The sequence below is a fragment of the Carassius auratus genome, chromosome 30 (assembly GCF_003368295.1).
Source record: "Carassius auratus strain Wakin chromosome 30, ASM336829v1, whole genome shotgun sequence".
NCBI classification, from domain to species: Eukaryota; Metazoa; Chordata; class Actinopteri; order Cypriniformes; family Cyprinidae; genus Carassius; species Carassius auratus.
The window spans coordinates 11,552,900-11,578,243 of NC_039272.1; the positions used below are offsets into that span (position 1 = coordinate 11,552,900).

Here is a 25,344-nt window from a genome sequence, read left to right on the forward strand (position 1 = left end):
GAGATTTAGAGAAATGCCCATGCTTTTTTATTTTGCTTTTTTATTTTTTTTACACATTTCTCATATTTGTTTTATTGCTACTATTTGTGTTATTGACCTTTCAGTAATAAAAAAAGACATATTAAGATTATTGTGTATTTTTGTATTTTCAAAATACTAATTACTTGTATTTTATTTAAATACATTTTTCACATTAGTATTTTGTATTATATTTTGTTACATTTCATGAGCCAGTATTTGTAGTTTGTAACAAAATAGTTTTTGATGTATTTGTGCCCACCTCGGGCTTCATAAACAGTGTTAAACTACTGATGTCAAATGGACAATTTAAAAAAAATATCTTTAATACCTTTTTGGGACTTTAGGGAACGTGTTAGATGCCTTGCTGGCTATGCACAGTCAGAAAGCTCTTGGATTTCATCAAAAATATCTTGTTTGTGTTCTGAAGGTCTTATGTGTTTGGAACGTGAGGAAGGTGAGTAATTGGACCCACTTTATATTAAGTGGCCTTAACTACTATGTACTTACATTTTAATTAATAATTTAGTACAATGTACTTATTGTGTACATACATGTTTTTACATTGTACTCATATAAAAAAAAAAAACGACATGTAATTACATCTGTATTTAACTTCTGTAATTACATTTATAATTACACTGTTGACCGATACTTTACACCTTAACCCACCCTTAATCTTACCCATACCTCCAACCCTCTCCCTAACCTTACCCCTATCCCACCTCAATAGCAGCAAAAGTGTTTTACAATACAATATGAACACAGTAAGTACATTGTACTTATTTTTTTATGTAAGTACATAATAGTTAATGCCACCTAATATAAAGTGGGACCGAGTAATTAATCACAGAATTTTCATTTTTGGTTGAACAATCCATAAATATGTACACATCATCTCCTTAAATGGATAGTTCACCCAAAAATGAAAATTATGTTTTTATTTACTCGTCTTTGCAAATCTGTATGACTCTGTGGAACATACAATAAAATATTTAGAAAATGTGTTTTTGTACCTCCAGTGGAAGTCAATGGGCACCACAACTTTGATTACCAATATTTTTTAAAAATATTTTTGTTTTTATTAAGCCGAAACAAACCTTGAAATGCTTGAAAGGTTTCTGGAGTAACACATTTTGAACCTCAGAGCTTATAACCTTGCACTTTTATTGGCTGCAGTGAGGCTCCATTTTGCAGTCTAGACATGGTAGATTTCCACTGGTGATCTGGATGGTCTCATTTGCCATCAAAAGTAATTTTTAGAATTGAGGCCAGCGGGTTAGACAGGTTTGCCATGTGTGTGCTATCATCACTTTGCCATTTGTGAATGGCAGCCCCTCAGGAAAATGAGGGTGTGCATGGAGATGCTGTGGACCGGGGAACCTGCTAAGGGACACACAGCATGTCTGAGAGTGAGGGGAAGCCCTGTGCTTTTTGAAGTGGAACTTTAGAGACCGTGTTTACTCTTCTGGGATTTGGGCCACACAAGAATGCGTGTGTCATGACGGGATGTAGGTGCTGAGGAATGTTTCTCACAATCCCTACACTGTAGACCAGAGCTATCCAGAAAGCAACATGTTTAAAATATTTATTTTAGCATCAGTGTTTAAAAAAGACATTGGTTCATAGCGTGTATTGATGTTGGATCATGGAGAGCCCTTGTTTGGATTGCTTTCTGTGGTTCTTGGCTGGTATCCACTTGGACTTTGTGAAAAAACTTGCAAAACACTAGGTCTTCATGAAGCAAAGAGGACTTTTTTTCTGTTTAATATGTTCTTGTTGCCAAATGATCAAGATAAGGTGCTGTCTTGAGCCTAATCATTTTTTTTTTTTTGCAGAGCCTGAATTGGATGCACCAAAGGTGCTGGATAGTATTGCTAAACAAGTCAACCGGACAGTCAGGAGACGGAGAAACGCTGGTGACGATGACTACAGCATTGAGGTGCTGCTTGGTGTAGATGATACTGTTGTCCGTTTCCATGGGAAAGAGCATGTGCAGAACTATCTCCTTACCCTCATGAACATTGTGAGTATCCCATCATCCTTAGCAGGGCTCAACAGGAAGATTTATTGGATGTATTTTCTGGGTTCTAGTTTTACAATATTATTTACAATATAATATTTATATTATATATTTACAGTATTATGTATAAAATAAATTAAGTCATTTATATAAATTTGTACTTCTTATTTTTCCTGTGACGGGGCCATTGCAAGAATAATACAAGGTTATTAATAATATTGGTCACACTTTATTTTAAGGTCCAGTTCTCGCCATTAACAAACGATTAACTAATGACTTTTGTCTCTTTTTTGCCTTCTTATATTGCTAATTTACTGCTTATTTATAGTTATAGTAAGATTGTGGTTAAGTTTTGGTGTTGGGTATAGGATTAGAGATGTAGAATATGGTCATGCAGCCAATATGTGCAGCCAATATGTTAATAATAGCAAAGCTAATAAACAACTTGTTAAAAGTGAGAATTGGTCCCTGTCAGGGTTGGGAATCGTTAGAAATTTTCGGTTCTAGTTTCTGGTTCTGCCTAATGGTTCCATTAAAATCAAAACAACTATTAGAATGATTACTGTTTATTACTTATTGTCAACTTAATTTAAATGTTGGCAATGTCAAAATTAAACATATATTACAGTATACGGATCTTCATAACTAGGCTTTGGTATCAGGAATAAGCTGGTTGGCCAAAAAGTCCCTTGAGGGCTAAGACACTTGTGCATTTCCTTAAATTTATGAAATATAAACTTAGTCCTATGTATACACACACTCCATAAAGCCCTTATTTTACAAACGATAATGCAGTCAGGAGATGGTGTGATGCAATAAGTGGTTTCTACTAGGGCTTGCATAGACTAGTCAAGTAGTCGAGTGATCGACTACTTCAGCCATTAGTCGGCACTGTCAGAAACAATCGACTACTCGAGCATGCATTAACCATAATGCATGCACAGTGTTTGCAAGTACTTGAATTTTAGGATTACAATATTGGGTGTAGCTGTCAGTTCCAATGACCTTATCTGTGTTGCATGTAAAATTTTAATAAGTAATGCAATAATTAGTGGTCTGTCCGAAGCATACCTTATTCGGAATGACATGGATAATGGCTTCAAAAACGAATAACAGAACAGCAATAATTCTGCCTGAATAATCGGCTGAGGCTGGCACAGTCTGGTGTTTGCTAGATAACAGTTGAGCCAGGGGATCAGCGCAATCTTATACACAGACCTCTAAAGTCACGCAATAGAGTGTGAAGTGAATAAATGTAAACTTTATGAGTGAGCGCAAATCAAACGCCACATTGCTGTTGCCTCTGCGTGCATCTCTTTTAGAATTCAGCGCTTGGCACGAGTAATATCACCTATAATAATACATCATACAAGTTCTATTATTTGTAAAGGCAGTGATTCAAACCTTAGTTTACGATATGATACAAATTACAAAACACGAACCAGTTTTCTCTCAAGAGTAGGCTAATAATCAACTTAGATACAGATACATTTTCTATTTGGCCTACAATGTTTGTATTTGGCCTACTGTTTGTATCTTTATCTTTTACTGGTTTGTGTGGTAAACGCACATTTGTTTAGTGAAGTTCACAAAAAGACTCGCTTAAATGCACATTGAATTGATTCAGTTTTGAGTTCAAATGATCCTTAAACGTTTGTCATGACATCTCTCTGCTTGCATGATAAATATTATTTTAGTAATTAATAATTATTTTAGTTTAACACAGCATAGTTGTTCAGAGATAACTATGAAAAAAAAAGATAGACATAATGGTCTTAACAAGTACTGTACAGCGTTGTATATGAATGCACATATGAAAAATGTTGTGATTGTTACAGATACAAATAGGGATACAAATGCTGGCTGTTACATACAAATTTAAATACCTAATGTGATCATTTTAAAGTTTGACAATTTACATATGTTATTGATGCATAAGGCTATGTAATAATTAATAAGCGTTTATTGATATGAACTATTTCATGTATTTTCATTTACAGCAGCATGAACCATGACTAGTCGAGTAACTCGAGTATTTTTTAAATAAGAAATTGACTAGCAGAAATCAGTAGTCGTGCAACCCCTAGTTTCCACATTCTTAAACATTTAAAATGCATGAAAATAATAATTTTCTATCACTTTGTTTATTATTATTGAGATGAACTGTACACTAAATAATCTAACCCTCATACCTAAATAAAAATAGCAGTCTATTTATTTAGTGGACAAAGTTGAAGTCATTGTGTATATTAATAACATTATGGGACAAATATAATGTAATTTAGTGGCAGCAGGAGCTGCCGGTACATGCACAGCCAGACAAAATGACGTGCACAGTTTTCAAAGGTGCCAGTTCACGTACAGTCGTGGAAAATGATGTGTTCGGCAGTTAAAGAAGGGATGTGGCGTGGTGCCTCTGTGGAGTGCGCATCATTGGAAACATTGTGCTCAGTAATTAAAGAGGCAGGTCGGCATTTCTGTTATTTGGTTTGTGACATCCATTACAGGAAATGCCAGCACAAGTCTTCTCACAGCACTTGATCACATGTCGCACCAGAACCGTTTTCATTACCGAAACTTAGACATTGCTCATGGTTACAGTTCTTTAAAAATAATAGAATAATAGAAAAAATTCCTCTCTTCCCAAACTAGTCTGAAGTCCCTATACTAAAGTGCTACAAAAAATTAATTTTAATAATTATAAATATTGATAATATTAATATATATATATATATATATATATATATATATATATATATATATATATATATATATAAAATACTATTAAATTATTTAAATTTTTGTTAAACAATATTTTATAAAACTCCAAGAAAACACACTCCCAAATATTGAGCACATTTGGACTGCTAGATTTATATCCCACAAATCCCCTCAACTGTCTCAAAACTCTCTGACCATGATGCCATCTTTACTGTTGAGCAATCAGTTCTTTTCCTCCTCATAAATGTATTAACTCTCCTCTTGACTCAGTCCTCTGACATACAGGTAAATTGAAGTCACAGGTGCCTAAGTGTCCATATTTAAGGAATTAATTTCAAGACAATTTACTGATGACAAAACAGCCCTCTGCCAGACTACAGAAAGTGGATGGCAGCAGTCCAGCTTATACGCAAATATGCCATTAAGCTATAAAGAGAGTGAACTTGTATGAGGCGTGAAATTGTCCAGATGTGGTCATGTCTCATTGAAATTGAATCTCCATTGTTAAGACCATTATGTATGCAAGATTGACATAATCCTCATTTAGTAAATGGTGCAGTTCTGAGAAGAGCTATGAAACACATCCACAGACGCTCTGGGTAATCTGTATAGAAAACAGCATCACTCACCAGGCTTTAGAGAGTAAGCAAATATACTATGGGCTTCAAGTAGACACACAATGACTGTAAGCTCTTTATGTCTAGAGTATTCATGTTGCCCTTTTATTGGTAGCAAAATGTAACAGGATAAAGTGCAACCAACCCTTAGTTTCGCTTGAACAATTTGCAAGAATTAATGTCAGCTATATATAATATATACAACAAGGCACAGACAAAATGTGTTGTATTTGAGCATGAATATAGATGAAAATTGAAATATACACTTGTAAAGCTTACAAATAAGTTTCCTTATTTCAGAAGTCCTTTCTCCAGTAGGTGTCCCTGCTGCCCTTTTCACCAGTGCGTTGATGAAATGTACACTATAATGTTTAATAAACCCAGACTAATGATTGGCCCATCGATAGTACCCACAATTCCCTTCTTCTTTCACTCATAAGTACACCACAGGACAGAGATCTCTGCCCTGATGTCAGTAGCGTTGGATGTTTTATACCTGCACATACAGATAATTCTGTGACGGACACATAATATATAAATAAATAAAATCAGTGTTATGATTGCATTCATTTATTTATTTACTTACATTTTTTTGTGCCAAACACAGTCCTAAGATCTGTCCAAAAATGCCTTCTATGCCTCAGAAGTCCACTCTTGTGGGTCTGATATTCAGTTTTGTATTCATTCATTCATTCATTTACCTATTTGCTATTTTTCTGTAATCACATAGATTTTTCCTCTCTAAACTGGAGTGGGTTTGAGCTTTTGGAAGTGAGTTTGGTATAAAAATGCAACATTGCTACAACTTTCACACATGCAGACGTCTTTGATTAGTCCCCTTGTGTGCTTATTTAAAGCCCTGTTGCCTGAAGAGGACAATTTTCTGCTTCAGACAGAACTTCTGTTTAATTGCATGAGATGGCTGGGGAGAAGAGAGGGGGCAGTTGGTAAGAGACTTACCACTCTCTGCTGATTTAGAGCGTCAAGGTAATCTGTGTTCATATGCCAGTGAACAATTTAATCATTCGCACGGGTACATTTTGTGTTGCTCCCTAAAACAAATCACTACATCAACACAGATCTTCTGAGGTAGAGTTTTTTTTTTTTTCTATGCCCCTGGCCTTCTTTTAAAAGCTGTCCAAACATGCATACAAAAGTAGTGCAGTTTTTTCCTGTGTCATAATTGGCTTTTCTCACCTTTCCCTCCTGGGTGCAGAATCGTACAGCCTCTACAAGGTTTAGGATAAAATAACAAAAAAAACATTTGCTGTATATTTTGTATCCAAAATTACCTTTATGGTGACACTGTTTATTATACTTATCTTTTTTATCACATGCTTATTTGTCTGATTGTGTACAGAAACTGTATACAGTTCATAACACATAAAATTTGATTAGTATTATTATTATTGTTGTTATTTAAAATGGTGTGATTCTTTTTCCAGTGCAGTATGGCAGGACAAAGTGACCATATAGCAGATCTCCAGCTTGCCTGGACATAATATTCCCTCTGATTGTTCACACTCTTTACAAGAAAAGAGTTTTTTTCATAAATTAAACACAGATGTGCATTTAGTTCCACCACAGTTGTCTCTTCTCTGCTGTACAGAATATCAGGACAATCTGAACTTTTTGTTTACAGAATCATATGCTAGAAACTGCTTAACTTGGTCAGTTGGTGTCAATGCCAAGAGAACAACGGTAAAATGTTTAGTTGATTGGACCAGAACTTCAAAATACTTAATTAGTATAACAGGTGTTTGTTTTATATCAGTATAGAATTTTATTACATTATATCTGCACCACAGCAAGAAAACTTGGATTATGTGTGTCCATAAGCTCTATAAAGTCTTGATGAAACATTTGTACCATTTAGGATGTAGTAATTCGATACAGCACTACACCCTGCATTCAGAAAGCAATACTGTGCCTCCAAAATGCAGCACCCCACACAGCAGCCTTTTAGCTAGGTGAGGAAGGAAAAACATCTGAACCTTTAAAAGGCCTCTGTATGACCAGCTCAACACTGGGTTCTTTTCATTTACCGACCTTTCATAGGCTTTTCCATGCCAACTGTAGCCCCAAAGCCTGTCTAAAAACGCCTTCTGTGCCTTAGAAAGTCACTCTTATGGTTCCGAGATCCCATTTCCTCCTGCTCTTTTTATCTTGATGCTGTTGTAGAAAAATCTTTGGTCTCTCTTGCTCATTGTCAGTCATGGTGAGGGTTTGGAAATGGAATGAAGTAGCATTGTTTTTGTTTTTTTGCAGTTCCTAGAGATGATCAAATCAATAGCTGTCATAGATGACTAGGTGGAGAATGACCCAGTTTGTATCCCTTGCCTGATATTCTCCCATCCCCACACTTTGTGCAAGGATCAGTGTTGTGTTGTTTTATTACATGTATGTTGAGTTTAGGAGAACATGCATAATGCATTTTTTTTATCATGTGTTAACAGGTGAATGAGATCTACCATGATGAATCATTGGGAGTGCACATTAATGTTGTGCTTGTGAGGATGATCATGCTCGGATATGCTAAGGTAAATTACTACTAAATATTACTACTAAATATTACTACTAAATATCTCAAAACATAAAAACAAAAGTCCTTTATAAACCGTAATAGGTCATTTTTTTATGTACATATAACTTTATGTAAGATAGTGTTTTATGTCATTGTTATGTTTTTGTGACATTTACCACGCTCTCTTTGACACTTTATTAACGGTCATTAATAGCCAGATGCCTTAACATTTTATATTCTTGCATTTGAACATACTGTGCAGTTTTTACAGTATGACAACTGTACATACATTTCTGTTTACAGGATCTCCTATAGAAATACTAAGTGAATAAATTTAGGTAAAAAACAATTGTAACCAATCGAAAATATGGTCAATTAAAATAGCAATTGCCTTAAGTAATTGCCTTATAATTACTAATAAACAGCCAATGTGCTAGTAATATCAGTGCTATTTAATAGTTAGAATTGATCCTTAAAATGTAATATTTCACTCACACACACACATAAGTTTTTTCTATTTGTTTTCATTTTCATTTTTTTATTTCAGTTTTAGTTATGCTAGTACATCAAGTTAAACTTAATTGAAATGAGAAATAATGCTTTGACAACTATCTGAAATACATATATTTTTCTCTTTTTTTTATTTAAGTTAACAATAATAACACTCTAATGTTGCATTTTTAGGTAAACATGCCACCACAGCTCCTGCTAGTTTTTTGCTAGTAAGCCAGTTGTTCTTAAAACATCTGTAGTCACCTAAAAAAATTATTACAGCTGGGAAAAGAGAAGTTTAGTTGCCCAAGAGTCTTAAATGGGTTATATGTGACAGGTTTGTTTTCCCCACTAGACGTATTGTGACATAAAGCCCTCCCCCATTTCAGCACTTGTCACTTACCACCACAAAGAATGTTTGAAAAATGTGAAATAATAAGTTTGGAGGAAGAGCACAACTTTCTGCAGTCTATCCTCTTATTTTACTCCAATTATGAGAGTACCTAAATATCTCTCTACTGTACACAGCTATTTACACTTCCATGCAATAACACATACATATTTTCTAATCTCATAATACACAAATTCACAGATGTCATTTCATGTCTAGATTGTAATACACAAATAATTGCATACAACATGGTTTGCAACATCAGTGGTTCTCTGCATTGGAAATACATATTAATGTAATAATTCAAATGTAGTAGGAAAAAGCAACAACCGGCAAAATGGATTTTATTATATTTCAAATATAAAACTTTGATTTGTAAAGTTTTGTAAACAGGAGTTTATCTAGAAGACATTAAATAAACAGACTCACAGTGATCGATGTGAGTCAGTTTAAGGTGTTTTATAGATTAATGAATGCTGCATGTGTCCCCTAATGAGTCTCTAATATATTTCCTAGTCCATCAGTCTCATTGAGGGTGGCAACCCTTCTCGAAGCCTGGAAAATGTGTGCCGCTGGGCAGTCATCCAACAGAAAGAGGATCCAGAGCACTCCGAGCATCACGACCATGCCATCTTCTTGACCCGGCAAGGCTTCGGCCCCACTGGCATGCAAGGTTTGACCTTTGGTCTTGACATGCCTGTGACTTTCAAACATTTTCAACCCTGCCATGTCCTATAGCATTTTCCACACCCAAACCCAGACATCTTGAATATGTTCATACTGTGAAAAAGGTTAGTCTTTCTCTCACTGTCTGTCTATCTCTATTGGTGCTTTTCCACTGCGTGGTATGACTCGGCTCGGCATGGCTCAGTACGGCACGGCTTGGCTTTTTCTGAGTTTACACTATGGTTTAGTATCACTTTAGAGTGGGCGGGATTATTCACATGTTGTTATGGTTGTGCCACCTCTACTGAAATTTTTTTCATTCTGTGTCGCCCCAATGATTCTCTGCTGTCAACAAGAGGAACATCAGTACTTCCTCAAAAGACAACAAAACAGCAACTTTTTGGTTGTTAAAAAAGGTGCGCTCGTTCAAAACATTTGCGTTCGATCCTTCGCAGGCTGTGCTGATTTAAATCTAGTCTTGCTTAGCCAGACCTTCAGACTGACTGCTGAAAGTCTGGAATCCATAGCAGCTTTCCTTGGCCAAAGCCTGCCCATGAGGCCGTTTGACTGACATGTCAAACAACCAATCACAGTTCGTTTCGTTTAGCGTCAAGTTTCGGGTGTGGAAATGTTGCCACAATAACAAACCAGTTTGTAAAACTGCTGGACGTATTTTAAAGATTATATTCCGCAAACTTTAAATATTTCAAATACTTTTGAAACTCTAGTGTTTAGTTGATCCTGAGAAAAGCTTGTCGACACAGTTTTCTTCTCTCGTGAGGGGGTTTGGCACCACGGCATATTGGTCTCCACCCAGAACATTAAAGAATGCAAAACTCACATCTCCTGGAAATTCTACCAATCCGATGACAACTTTGACACTTCTGAAGTGTTTCTAATTTTGTGTCCCATATGCATCAGACGTTAAGCCAACGATCCGTGGGTATGACATCTGAGGCTGAGACTAATTTAAATCTAGTGGTTCTGTTGTGTTTGTGTTGCAAGTTCAGGGACGCAGGTAGTGACGATTCTCCCCCCCCAAAGTGAACCATACCAATCAGTACCATGCCGTACCATGCAGTGGATAAGTGCCATAATACTCCCTTGCAGTCCCCACCGGATTCCTTTCAGCACCTCATCAATGCTGTATGAAATGCCAGCCTAACAGAATGCTTGTTGGTGTACAAGCTCTTCTTTAGGCAGATTGTGGATTTGTAAAGGGGTTCACAGCATTGGAAAATGATAGCATAGAGACATGAAAGCACACTTACATAAGCACATTGGAAAAAGGGATTTTGTTGTCTAAGGTTGGAGGCGGCCGCTGAAGCAGCAGTCCTCTCATATATCATTCAGCACTGACAAAATTCACACAGTGCACATTTAACATCTATTCAGCCTGACAGGAAAACTCAAGTTTTTCCTGAGAAGAGCACTGATCTCAGCATAAAGTGTTTATGCTGTCACTGCTACTCTCCCATTTCTCTTATCATGCCACTGCATGTACTCACAGCCCTCGTTAATCATCCCTCTCCATTCACCTGCAATGCATTCATTGTCTGGCAGTGGCGATATTGAGTTAATCAAATATGATGTGCTTTATTGGCCTATTGACACCAGATATAAATGTAGCCTAGGAGCTGAGCTCTTCAGTCAGTCACCTGTCCAAGTTTTGTAGGCTTGCATCAAAAGATTGTTTCATTCTTAGAGGTGCATGGTGCTTGTGATTGAACAAAAATAGACAAAGTTCTTCTGGTCTGATACCCGTCACAATATACTGTTTCACACTGAATACTGCACTCAAAGAAGCATTTTTAAAGCATGTTGCTGCTTGCTTTGAATTATAATTCACTTCTCAGTGCCACTCTCACTTTTTGAAAAATGAATTTTTTTGTTTTACTTTTGGAGTTTTAAATTTGGTTTATCCAAAATGAGCTAAAAAATGAACTTCCAAACCTGTTTAAATTTTTATTCTGTGTAACATTAAATAAGAATGTCTCAGTTCTTTTTCTTTTCTTTTTTTCTTTTTGTGATCAGTGGATCGAGTCCAATTATGTTTTAGACCCCATCATTCTTGAAAGTATGTTCCACAGAGGAAAGTCATACAAGTTTGAAATGACATAGGGCTGCACGGTTATCAAAATAGTTGATTATCCCCTTGAAATTGTAACTGTGATTTTCACTTACGGTTATCACAATTTACATTGAATGATATTTATACCATTGTTGGATACAACTACTTGCTGCATTTTTATATGTAAGTAAAGCTGAAAACACTCTAACAGAAAAACTTTTAGTGCTTTTCTATAGTATTAAGCCTCAAATGTCAGCTATAGTTTAGTTTAGTTTATAAAGCACATTTCAAAACCAAAGAAGTTGCAACCAAAGTGCTGTACAGAGGTTTTAAAAAATAAAATAAAAAAATATTAAAACAGAATTAATAGTCGTTTTCAAAACCACTAATATTTTCCATTATACCGTTCCAGTAGTATGCGCTGTTTTTCATGTCTCCTCAATGACTGAAGAAGTAGGAATCCCTCCGGCTATGTGCTGTGTAGAGCATAACACTGACCCCTCCTCCTCCTGTTGTTGTGAGCAAGCGGTCAGTCACATGTGTGTAGGATGGCCGAACTTAATGCCTGGGTACACTTCACATTCAGCGTGCCTTACCATCTCTCGCACAGCAGCATCTGCACAGCTTTCAAAAGTATATACTAAACCGCAGATGAGCGCGGACGGATGAGCTAACATGCTCAGTACTATGGGGTGCCCAGCTGTGCGCGAGCCCTCTTGATGATGAAAAAAAACGTAATGCCGTCGGTGCGCGGATGACCAAAATATATTTTGGCCTTTGCGCGATCGACAACCGGCAATTCTTTGCCTTATTGCATCTCTCTGTTCTGGTCTTGCACAAACGTTGCAATGCAATAATTTTCAAAAATGTAATTTATGTGAAAATATGTAGTCTGTTAACGCACATTAACACAGGCCAAAGATGCTAAAGATGGATGTACAGAAAAAAATACTGTAGCAGGCAGATCCCTCACTGTTCATGATGCACAAACAAAATATTGAAAATCCTCAATATTGATTTGTGGGTTTATATGAAGCTGACTGTCTTCTGAAAAGTTTACGTGGTATAATTTCACAAGCTTGTCAGAACATTCTGTTTTTGCTTCAAATTGGAATATTATTAAATCAAATTATGTGTATGATTATTATTATATATCTAAATGATATGAAATGATACAATTATATGTATATGATTTATATAACTAAAATTAAATTGTGTTAAATTAAAACTTTAATTACAGATTTAGATTAAATAAAGATGTCAGTTGGATTATTATTATTATTATTTTTACCCAGTCATTTAAAAATAACATATTTCAGAGCTGTAACAACAATTGATATTTTTACTTTTGAACAATTGCACATGCACTTTACTGTATTATACTACAACTGTTTTTGTTCAACACAATGAAATATGGAGTAATGACGAAATCCTATTGTGCTGGGACATACTGACACATATGGGTGGCTGTCACTCTAATAAATGGTATTTCAAATGTGGATTTGAATTGTTAATCCTAAAAAGACTATTGTATCACATTTGATAGGCACATTTTTAAGACTGTTAACAAAATGTTTATGCTATGATAGTGTATTGTTGATAGTTTATACTTTTTAGCAAGCAAAATGCCTTTTAGTATTATTTTAAAAATGTCACGTGGTACACATATCTTTTTTCTATAAAATATATATAATAAATAAATCTTTACTGAAAAATAAATTTTATATTGTTAGCAATATTTCAAGAATAACACTTAGAACTACTAGATTAAAGAAATTGAGGTGTTGTTTTGTTAGGCGTAGATAATTTTCCAGAAAAATCATGTTAAAAAGTCAGTGTCAAATATGATGCATCAAGCATTTGTGAAAAATTTGAGTTTACAGGTATTTGTATATCTCTCAGTCGTAACTTGATTGCATTGCATTATGTTTTGCCCCCACCATAAAATTAATTAATTGAATAAATAAATAGTTATATTTGCGCAGTTTGGGCCTTTTGTATAGAATAGTTTATTTCCTCCTGGAGTATGAGCTTCGTATTCTCCCATATCATACTTTAAGAACTATTAAAGCTTTAAAATATGATAAAAGTATTAAATATGATTTTTTCATTCATTCATTCATTCATTCATTTTTTTTTTTTTATAAATAGACATATCAGATTATTATTTGTTTCAGGCTTTGCAGGGTCATTACCTGTTATAATTAAAGAGAACAGGCTAAAACAAATGAAAGAAACCAAAAAAAAAAAAAATACAAATGATTAGTTCTGGTGGACAGCTCTTTGCAGAGTTGTCAGCATCACTCTGCTCAAAGTATTACCACTAAGTAGCAAGCTGTCAGAATGTAGTCCCAAGTTATGACATAATAAATAAACCCTAGTAACTGTTTCATCCTCTCTGTCTGTCTCTGTCACTCACTCAATCTCAGGATATGCCCCTGTCACCGGGATGTGCCACCCTGTCCGCAGCTGCACCCTCAATCATGAAGACGGCTTCTCTTCTGCCTTTGTTGTAGCCCATGAGACAGGACATGTGTAGGTTTTTAAATGTGACCAGGTGCTTTTCATCCTTTTCAGATTGCTGTTAACTTTTGTAAAGTGATTAATGTCAGTTCAGTCAATATTTGTATTCTAAAAATGTTTTGATACTGATATTATAAATGACAAGGAATGCATGTTTTCAGATGAATTCCCTTAGCTAATGTCCTTTATGCTCTTAAGGTGAGTGCTCTATGAAGAGTAATACAAAAATGTCAATGTCTCATACAAATGATCTTACCCTTTGGGGATATTATTTAATAGAGAAAGATGTCGGAATACTAGATGATACTTTTTTCTTACTATCCTCTTTGATATATAGTCTCTTTCATTGTTTAAAACATTAGGTTACTTACGTAACCCCAGTTCTCTGATAGCAGAAGTGATGTATCTCACTATGGGAATGACTGACCGACTGCAGAAGCACTAACTACACCATGTCTGTCAGACTGACAGACCAATTGCTGCAGCGATCAGAGTGTCCCGCCTCACTGATAAATATAACCCACTGCAGCCCGCTGTTCTACATGGCATAGCATGTGATAGCAGTCATTCTCCACACAACTTATTCACCATTCACGTGTAGAAGGGCTATGAGGTTAGATACCTAACTTCTGTTATCAGAGAACCGGGGTTACGCAAGTTACCTAACAACCTTACATTCTCTTCTAACATCCATTCAGTACTGTTGGATATAGACCTCTCTCATATTGAACAGACGCAACATAGGATGGTGATAAACCAGTGATCATGGCTTTAATGCTTGAGCAAACATCATGCACTTCATAACATAATACAGTGAACAATGTGTTTACTGAATTCTAAAATATGTAAGTTTGCCCTGAATGAGGTGCATTACATAGCAGGCACCGCTACCACACTGAACAATGAATGAGCTAGAGATTACTCCATCACATCCAATCTATAATATCTCACAAATGTGTGCAGTGATGCACAGCTCGCTACAGCACAAATGTTCTGAATAGAAACTCCCTATTAACATAGCCCAGGATGTGGCCATTCCTTGTGTGGAGTGTCCTCGCTAAGTCGAGGTGGTAAATTTTTGTCCTTGTGACACATAATCGCATCTACCACCCAGTGAGAAAGCCGCTGATATGAATTAGGACTCCCTCGTTTATTGTCAGCCCATGAGATGAAGAGCTGAAGAGATGAAGAGCTGATTACTCCTTCGTAACAGTCTTGACTTATGCACATAAATGCTAAAAGAGTGCATCGGGAATAACAGTGTAACCACTCTTCCTCTGGTAAAGAAAAAGGTGGTGGAAAGAACACTAACAATTCCACACATCTATTGGCATCCTTGCCAAATTTGCCTATTGGCCTTTAACCATCATGGCCTTCTAATAATCCCCATACACTACACTGGAGTGTGGTGGGCGTTCTGGTGCAATATGGCTGCTGTCACATCATTCAGGTGGATGCTGCACATTGATGGTGGTTGAGGATATTATCCCCTTCTATGTAAAGTTATTTGAGTGCCCAGAAAAGTGCTATATAAATGTAAGGAATTATTATTATTATTATTATTATTATTATTATTATTATTATTATTATTATTATTATTATTATTATATTTGCTCCTGTTGTATCCCTGACTTTGGGAACAAATGCTGGTTTAGTTCATAGTAGAGCCCGACCGATATGGGTTTTTTGGGGGTCGATTATGATTTTGGGGAGTAAAGAAAGACTGATAACGATATGTCGGCTGATATTCTTTATGTGTAGGCTATATTATGCTACAATATAGTCAAAAGTTTCCAAACTCATATGTACTGTCCTGTTTTGTATGTATTCATCAAAAATAAGACAAATTCCATGAAATTCCGTGTAAAAAAGTAAATTCCATTTTATGACTGGATTCCAAAATTCTGTCCATGTTTTCTGCAACATGGAAATCATAGGGCCCTACTAATGTATCAAACGAATATGATAAGCTCATTGAGAGAGTAAATGACAAGGACATTGTTGTTTATCTACTTATCATTGAGTCTCACCAACTCCATCTATTGGACTGCAGGAAGTTACTAACTTTTCAATCTGCTACGTTACTGACTGTACTGACAAACTATTCTGACACTGTGTCTGCGCCGCAACAGGACGCAACAAACTGACTTTTGAAAATCATTTGAACTTTGTGTCAGTATATCATAGTTAGAACAGGCATGAGTTTAGTGCATCCAGTGGACAAACTGGACAAACTAAGTAATTACACCATTTCTAAGCATTTTATCTTTGTCATATGTTCTGTAAAAAAAATAATAATAATATCGGCAGCATAGCAGCTTATTCGCTGGTACTGATATATCAGCGACAGGCTCATATCATCCAATAATATATGCTAAACGAAATATCCGTCAGGGTTCTAGTTCTTAGTGTAACTCTTGATCCATCCAATGCAAACTGCATACAGGACTGATGTAATGACGAATTCACTTACGCACTTTGCTGGAGTGAGAACGATCAACAAAGCAGTGTTAACAGAAAGACGTCGCAAATCAGTACCCTCTAATGATTCAAAAGGATGCTGCGAGAGTGCATCCAGAACCGTTGTTAAGTCCCAGGATGGGATCAGAGATTTAGTGACCAGATGTGACATAAATCGACATATCAGGGGAGTCTTAAGTATCATTCCCGAATCCAGCCCCACATGACTGAAATAGCTGAAAGATAGACCTTTACATTCAAAAAGGCTCTACCTTTAACCAATAGTTCTTGCAGAAGGAAATGAACATCTGATACAGAGCATAAGAATTAGGGATGCACCAAAACCGATACTGGTATTGGAAATCGGGCCTGATACTGATCTCCTGTACTCGTACTTGTACTCGTTAAAATGCCCCAATACCAAACACCGATACTACACAGCATGTGATAAGTGCCATATTCAGACAAAGAAACACAGACAACAGACAGCAGAATGGAGTTATTAGAGATTAAGGTTGTCTACGTAGGATATCTATGCAATGAATATCCTGTTAAACATTCAGTATTAATGTATAGCTGACATGCGCGAGCTGATAAAGCACGCTTAGTGGATTGAGCCAACAGCGGTGGAGATGTGCGAGTTATACATTTAATCACTGGAAAGTTTGTATTTCGGTTGGATATTCTAAAAACAAGTAAGTAAAACAGTGCACAAAACAAGTTTCTTAATGGTAGGTAGGTAGGTAGGGAGGAAGGGAGGGAGTGGGAGAGAGAGAGAGCACGCCTGTGCACTTCTGTTGTGTGGTCTTTGATGTTCACTCTCTTAGCACACACATTTGGATTAAAACTAAATCGTAAAAAAAGACAATTTAGAAGGGCATTCACTATAAACATAATTATTTTCAACCTTAGGCATATATAACTTTTTGTCGAAAGTGAATCTAGAAGCTTGTGTGTAATGCGCTAAGCAGTACATTACTAATGTCCCTCTACTTCTGCATCAGTATAAATACATGCGCGTTTTGTGCGTGTTTTGCTTGCTTGCGTGTTTCTGCATTATATGAGTGGCTTTGAAATATAAATAGCAGCACGTTTCAGATAAAAAACAAAAAAAGAAGCGACTTCTGTTTGTGAAAAATATCACAGGAGATTTATAACAAGTGGTTCCCTGCATTATTACAGCAAAGTGCATCGTTACAGTACTAAGTCGCTGCAATGGAGCAGCTGTAATGCTAATAAATTACAGAAGATGAACCACAGAGCAAAACAAATATACAAAGAAACTAACAAAACCTTGCAAAATATATAAATGGGCATTTAAATGGGCATAATTGAGTGAGAAAATAACCAAAGGATATGCAGTCAAACCAAAAAATATTTAGAGACCAGATTCAATTTTTTACATTATTTTTAGTAGTGGGCGCAGGACACTATAGTTAATTTATGTAAGTGAGGATAGAGAAATAAAGTAAACTGTGACAAATTATACTCTAAAATTCTTCAAACAGTGGACTACCAGTAAAACTGATACAAATTCTTTTCTCCCAAGCACTCTGTGTTTCTAGCTGCGCCCATAACTCTCTTCACCCTTTTATTAAGCTAAACACTCACTGTGACATGTAGGTCTACCCCCCGGAGCAGTGGTACGCGGAGTCTTTTATTTTAATAAACTCCTCTTTCCCTGCATCCAACATTAAATAAATCATAATATATAGCAAATAGGAAACTCCAAGGCACCCTCTTTAAGAAAAATTAAAAAGCCTTTATTTTATGGCTTGGTCATCAAAAACTTTTAAAAACTCAGACGTGCAAATAAATCATATTTGATCTGAAGACAAACTGTTTTTAAAAAAATAGTTTGAGTGTTTTTTTCACTCAGCACGAGACTAGTCATGGAGTCAACCTCCTTACCTTCTCTTCTGTACTAAAAGTATTGTTGAGTATTTTACCCTCTCAAATGTCTCTGTCTCTATCTGTTTATCTCTTTTTTTCAAATTCTGTTATCCAGTTTCATTGCACAAATGACAAAGACTGGTAATCCATCATTACTCTACTGCACCTAAACACCAAACTACTTATAGACTTTGATTTAGTTTGATATTAGCATTGTTAATAATTAGAAATGTTTCTTGAACAGTAAATCAGCATATACGAACGATTTCTGAAAAATCGTGAGACAATGAAGACTGGAGTAATGCTTGCTAATTTAGCTCTTAAAATATAGAACATTTGTTTTTAAATTCCAATAATATTTTACAAGATTACTCTTTTACTGTATTTGTTATCAAATAAATGTAGCTTTGATGAACAGAATTTCAGTGTGGACAGGGCTACCTACTGCAGTGCTTTAAAAATGACCAAAACTACTAACAATGTGTCATACAGTAGTTAGTTAGCCAAAAGATTTATATTTACATTAAAAACATAACTGTCATTGATTTGTTGTGTCTTTTCTGGTTAGGTCACATTGTCATATTGTAATTTCATACCCAGTTATATAGCTGGGATGCGCCAGAGGTGTGTGCCTTATATAGAATTAACTATGCTAATTGCAGTAGAAAATGTTACTTCTGGCCATTGCTGCACTTAAATGTACCTGCTTACCATAATCATGCCTTGTCTGTAGACTGGGAATGGAGCATGATGGTCAGGGCAACCGCTGCGGTGACGAAACAGCCATGGGAAGTGTCATGGCCCCTTTGGTGCAAGCAGCCTTCCACCGCTACCACTGGTCAATGTGCAGTGGGCAAGAGCTGAAGAGATACATTAAGTGAGTTTACACTTCTGTCTTCTCTTACCTCACTATGTTTTATTCAAAAAAATCTGGAAGGCCTTTTTGCTTATGTGTCTATTTTAAATAGAAATGTGTCTCCTTATGGCTCATGGATTACTTGAGCGTAAATATTGGCCCTTGTTTTGACTGGAGCTCTGCTTTGTTTGGTGTCACCTTAGGGCCAGTCGACTGTTTGTTTACCTGAATTAGTCAGCAAATGGTTACTTGAGTAGAAGTGTGAGATCAAAGGGCTTTCATTTAACTGGTCAGTGGATTGTTGTGATATATTTCATTTTAAAGTTAATGTGACCAACGAGGATTAATTCTAATGCAACCCATAGTTTCTGCTTTATTCATGATGGTATTTGCTCCATTGCTCCATCCAACAGCATATTAATTAAATTGTGCAATGGTTTTGTTTTTTATAGGAAACACTTTACAAATGTGTTTGAGCTCTTTTTAATTTCTGTTTTGAGTCTGAACCTCCTTTGAAGTCATATTCAGATGATTTTGAAATAATATCATATCTGAACAGATAACCAAACAGTGATCTCTATGATGGTTTCATCTGCATTGATACTTTTCTGAAAAACAAATCACAGGCACACACAAAAATGGACAATCATTTCACAAACCGTGGAACACTTTGAAGTCATTGTTTATATGATAAATAATGTGAAAAGGCACTCTTTTTTTCTTTAAAGAGATACTACACATAAAAATTCAATTTTTGCATCATTTACTCGCCCTCATGTCATTTCAAACCTGTTTGACTTTCTTTCTTCAGTGGAACAAACATGGGTTCACACACACACACAACACACACACACACACACACACACACACACACACACACACACACACACACACACACACACACACACACAAATAATTTGAAAAATGTCTAAAAGAAAAGAAAATGAGGTTCAGAGCTTTCTTGGACCCACTGGCTGTATAGACAAAACATATTAACAAAATCAGAATATTTATTTTCAGCTGAACTATACCTAAAGGAAAGACAAGCATAAAAATATGAATTATCAAAGGTAAAAAAATAAACTTTAATAAATAAGATGGTGTTTTCCAACTCCAAACTGAGACCCGTTATATGTGTTATGTTTTAGGCTATGGGATTTGGGCTGATTTTCTGTAATAAATCTCTCAATTTGAGGTAATTTATTCATTTGAGCCCATTGATTCACTCAAAGACATCCAAAGGATTTTTGAATTCATACACTGCTCCATGTACAGGGTTAATCCTGTCATGGCCAAGGGCTGATGGGATGTAAATTACCAATGGATCTTGGCAACTTACTGCAGCTAATACAAGTGAGATGCTGAGTAGCTGTCTGTGACAGGAAAATCATTTTCAGCATTATCTTTTGAGTTTAAAGTGGTCACTATTCTCTGTAGCCTTTGAGCATTATCCAGTAATGATTTTTCAATTTACACCAAGAATATCGATTAATTTTAGAAGTTAAATGGGGCATGCTCCTGCACTGATCAATACATTTTATTTGTACTCTTAACGTGAACAGGGCTCATAAAGAATGCTGATGATTAAGAGAAGACTCAGATTTATTTCTAACAATAAAAGGCTTCATTTTAACTGAACACAGTATGCTTGAGATGCTCATCGTCTGCCTCAGCTTAACTAGCTAGTGGGAGAAGAAAATCTCTAAGGAGACTTTTGAAGTTTGAAATCTCTTCATGGGTTGAAAGTTTGAAAGCACTTTCTCCGCATGTCTTGACCTCACTCAGCACTTAAGGATTTTGAACATGTACTGTAAATTATCTATTGCATGGATATTAGGAAGTGTGATTGATTCAGTTATTTGAGGGTTCAGTATGAGCTTTTTTAATGATATGAATCATATGAATCATCTTGAATGTACAAGGCTCATTTTACACCATATGTGACCCTGGACCACAAATCCCAGTGTATGTTTTAGCAATAGCCAAAAAACATTGTATGGGTCAAAATGATCTATTTATCTTTTATGCCAAAAATCATTATGATATTAAGTAAAGATCATGTTCCATGATATTTTAAACATTTCCTACCGTAAATTTATAAAAATGTAATATTTGATTAGTAATATGCATTGCTAAGAATACATTTGAACAACTTCAAAGGCAATTTTCTCAGTATTTTGATTTTTTGCACCCTCAGATTCCAGATTTTCAAATAGTTGTATCTTGGCCAAATATGGTCAGATCCTAATAAATCATACATTAATGGAAAGCTTATTTATTCATTTTATGGATAATTTAGCATATTTTGAAAAATGTAAACTTAAGACTGGATTTGTGGTCCAGGGACACATATGTCACCTTTAGGATTATCATTTGCTACAGACTTTAGAAGTGGCTTCCAAAGTATATGGGTCCTTATAAACCGTTTATTAAGTTCCCTTAAACAACTGTTGCAACTTTGTTTGTTTTTCACAGTTCATATGACTGCCTGCTGGACGATCCCTTCAAACATGACTGGCCACAGCTCCCTGAACTACCTGGCATCAATTACTCCATGGATGAGCAGTGTCGCTTTGATTTTGGAGTTGGATACAAAATCTGTACTTCAGTGAGTATGGCTAGAGGTTATATTCTCCCTTGACAGATCTGATAAATCTCAGTCATTAAACCAAGCACCAAAATGTTTTTATTTTTTTTATTTTAATGAATGCCTCGTTCAGGTCTCTGTCCAAAGTAATTAAGCTGGAAGTGCTTCAGATATTTTTTAAAAACATTTCAATGCCAGGTTTAATTTATGTATGGGAACATTTAAAGAACTACACGTGTCTGTTATAATATTTCTGCATTAGTTTCTGGCCTTTGAATTACTCAGTTTCAAAACTAAATATGTTATTTTATGTTCTGTTAATCCCCACAAACCCTCCAAGTCCAAAACACCTTCAAGTGTGAAATTAATAGGTGCTGCAAAGTCCCAATCACATATACAGTGTGTCAAGGAAAAGACCATCACACCTGGTTTATGGCCTGACACTGAGAACCAGCAGATGGCAAGATGTTTGGCATTCTGTCATCAAAGGCTATAACACTAGTAAACAAGAACAGCATGCTGTGATCCTTCCTCCCAGCTCCTCTGTCATGCCTAAACAATCTGTGCCAAGCTGTACACCACAGTCCAGCAAAAACTCACATACCCATGAAACCTTCAACGACCCACTAATCATCCTTTAAACAGTTGGTTCTCTGAAGATTTTATAATAGTGGCCCTATTTTCAGTGTCGCTAGAAACAGTTATTTGTAATTTGGGCTTACTATTTACATATTTACATATTTTGTTAGCAACTATTTGTTTCTTCTCCCATCTGCAGAGTTACATTTTAATTAGCTCTCTGAGGAGTTTGTTGTACAAACAAGCTTATGAAATGTAAAATAAAATTGAAAAAGTCAGCAAAAAGGATAAAGAAACATGAAAACATTATTTATTCACAATAAAAAAGTAAATAACTTGCATTTAGAAAATAGATTGGGTGATTTGCATTTAATGGCAACTTAATTAACATGACATAACATCTAAATTGGCTTCACTTAGAGCTAAAGACAACTGATATCCTTTAGTCCAGTTGCTTGACAAGAGACTTAAAATGGAAGTTCATTTTACAAAAACAGTTTTTCCTGTCTGTGCCTACAATATAGTGTTGTGTCTCCCCGGGCACATCTGTCAATTTATTTACCGTATGTGTGAGCCTTTCTACTCCACATGGCATTGCTAATAAGCAGCACTATTTTGGTGAAGCAGGGAACTCAGACATGAATCTTGTATAGTATTTCAGCTATCATCTATTAGTTCGCTCTCCCAGTCTTGCATTCCAGACTGCCATTTTAATATTTTTTTTGCTTGCACAATACTATTTAGATCCTTTATATTGCAATATGTGTGTTACATACTCCTGCTGTGTTTAATGAAAAGAAAAAGTAGTGAACAGAAGTGCAGCTATGTGTGGATCAGCCTCCAATGTACAACAATGTCATTTCTGAAATTATCTTCAATAGCATTCCGATTCACATTAATTTGTCATAATTAAACCCCTGTACATTTTGTAATATATTACTGTTGCCCTATTTCATTTAAAAAAAAATCAATGTAATTTGGTTAATTGTGATGGATGGTCATGAAGATGACATTATACAACATATGCATCTAATGTGCTTTATACCAACAAACAATTGTGTAGAAACCACAGCTGAGGTGAATTAAGCAGAATAGCAGCGTGATTCAACAAAAGCCAATAGAACCCAATTATAGTTGGAGATTCTGTCTTCTGACAACACAGGACAAATGTAGACTGTCACACCTGGTCAGGAGTTTACATTTCGTCTAATAGTTGGGGAGGGGGCGGGTGGGGCAATAAACAACATTTCTCAAGAGCATTTTTTGAAGGGGATACAAATAATACAGCTAAAATTATACTTGTAAGGATTTGTGTACACAGAGGAAAAGCTTACTAATAATAGTGTAGCAGGGAGACAGTGTGCCAAATTAGACAACTTCAAACTGTTGTGGTCACACCGCGACAGCGGTCGTGTCCATTGTAGACATTACCATCAAGCAGGTAACGTTATTATTACTAGCCTAGTGGACTCTTCACAAAATACATTTGCATCATCTCTATTAAAGAGAAAATAATCACTTCAACCTATGTTTAATTGAATAAAATAGCCTTGACAGCCTTTCTTACTGGAGTTCCACAGCTATTGACTTTGTTCTCTCTCGCTGGATTTGTGTGTTTAGGTGACGTAAAAGAGGAAAGCAGGCATTTGGACCAAAGCACTGTGAGGCAAGGGAAGGGGATACTCAAAATGTTTCTAAAATTAAAAAGCATTTTATTCCCATTTGCGTTGGTGTTTTTTTTTACTTCTTAAACAATGATTTTAAGTATAAAACATTATTTATACTTGTTATTTATTTTTACTTCCTTCAGATAAGGGGCTTTCTGTCCCCCTGACCCCTCTGGGATTTCCATCTATGCTCCTAGTGTAGACATAGTGTCAGGTGGCACAAAATGCCTGACTCTAAAATATTGATGTATACTTCTTCATCTCTTCAGACTGAACATATATGCTCTTTTTTTTGTTGTGGAATCTCACTTGGCTCAAATGGCACTATCGGACGATAGGAACTTACTCAATGTGTCATTTGCAGTAAACCAAGTTCTCTGTTTCCATTCTCAGATTAAAGTGAGTGAGTGAGTGTCTAGCAGTAACACTATAGCTCCAGAGCGCCACTGGCAGCCTCAGCCTCTTTTTTTTTTTTTCATGAAGAGTTCAAAATTCTTTCAAATTTGTCTCGCCATTTAATTTTCTGTAACACTCTCTTAAAAAGCCAATCAACCAACCATGGACTGCTTTTCTCTCTCTTCAGTTTCGAACATTTGATCCATGCAAGCAGCTGTGGTGCAGTCATCCAGATAACCCTTACTTCTGCAAGACCAAAAAAGGACCTCCACTGGACGGGACTGAATGTGCACCTGGGAAGGTAATTTAATGTGTCCACATTTTACTAGGCCTGCTTTGTTCTGTTGTTCCTAATTTGATTCTGTTTCACTCCTCCCCCTCATAGTGGTGCTACAAAGGTCACTGCATGTGGAAGAATGCCAACCAAGTAAAGCAAGATGGAGCCTGGAGTGCCTGGAGCAAGTATGGCTCTTGCTCTCGCTCCTGTGGGACTGGTGTCCGCTTCAGAACCCGCCAGTGCAACAACCCTGCGTATGTTATCTACTGTACTCAAAGTCATAATTGCTAATGAAGACCAATTGCTCCCTAGTGTACTTTTCATAAACAGATCCAGTCATCATATGGATGGTTGCAGTTTCTTTGAAATAAAAACTACTGTCTAGAAATAAAGCATACAGGCAGCAGGGGTGAACATGATTGACCCAATGAGACGAAAGGTCAGTCACAATCTTAGCATTCCTCTGATATAAAGGTTAGTTTGTCCCTTATATCAGTATTGTTCCGATAACTCTAATATTTCAAACCACACAACCTCTGCATTGGTTCTAATTTCAAATTGCTCCATTTTCTTGTAATGATAG

The 25,344-nt window shown here is 36.0% G+C and overlaps 1 protein-coding gene across 2 annotated transcripts in view; it reads left to right on the plus strand.

Moving 5' to 3' along the window:
* Positions 1 to 25,344, plus strand: part of adamts3 (ADAM metallopeptidase with thrombospondin type 1 motif, 3) — a 92,694-nt gene that overhangs the window by 34,921 nt on the left and 32,429 nt on the right. For both annotated transcript variants that reach the window (XM_026211365.1, XM_026211366.1), the window contains exons 5-12: positions 1,857 to 2,044; positions 7,836 to 7,919; positions 9,303 to 9,459; positions 13,953 to 14,058; positions 19,133 to 19,276; positions 21,731 to 21,863; positions 24,672 to 24,785; positions 24,870 to 25,015. In XM_026211365.1, the coding sequence (XP_026067150.1) occupies positions 1,857 to 2,044; positions 7,836 to 7,919; positions 9,303 to 9,459; positions 13,953 to 14,058; positions 19,133 to 19,276; positions 21,731 to 21,863; positions 24,672 to 24,785; positions 24,870 to 25,015 (1,072 nt within the window). The remainder of the gene's footprint in view (positions 1 to 1,856; positions 2,045 to 7,835; positions 7,920 to 9,302; positions 9,460 to 13,952; positions 14,059 to 19,132; positions 19,277 to 21,730; positions 21,864 to 24,671; positions 24,786 to 24,869; positions 25,016 to 25,344) is intronic.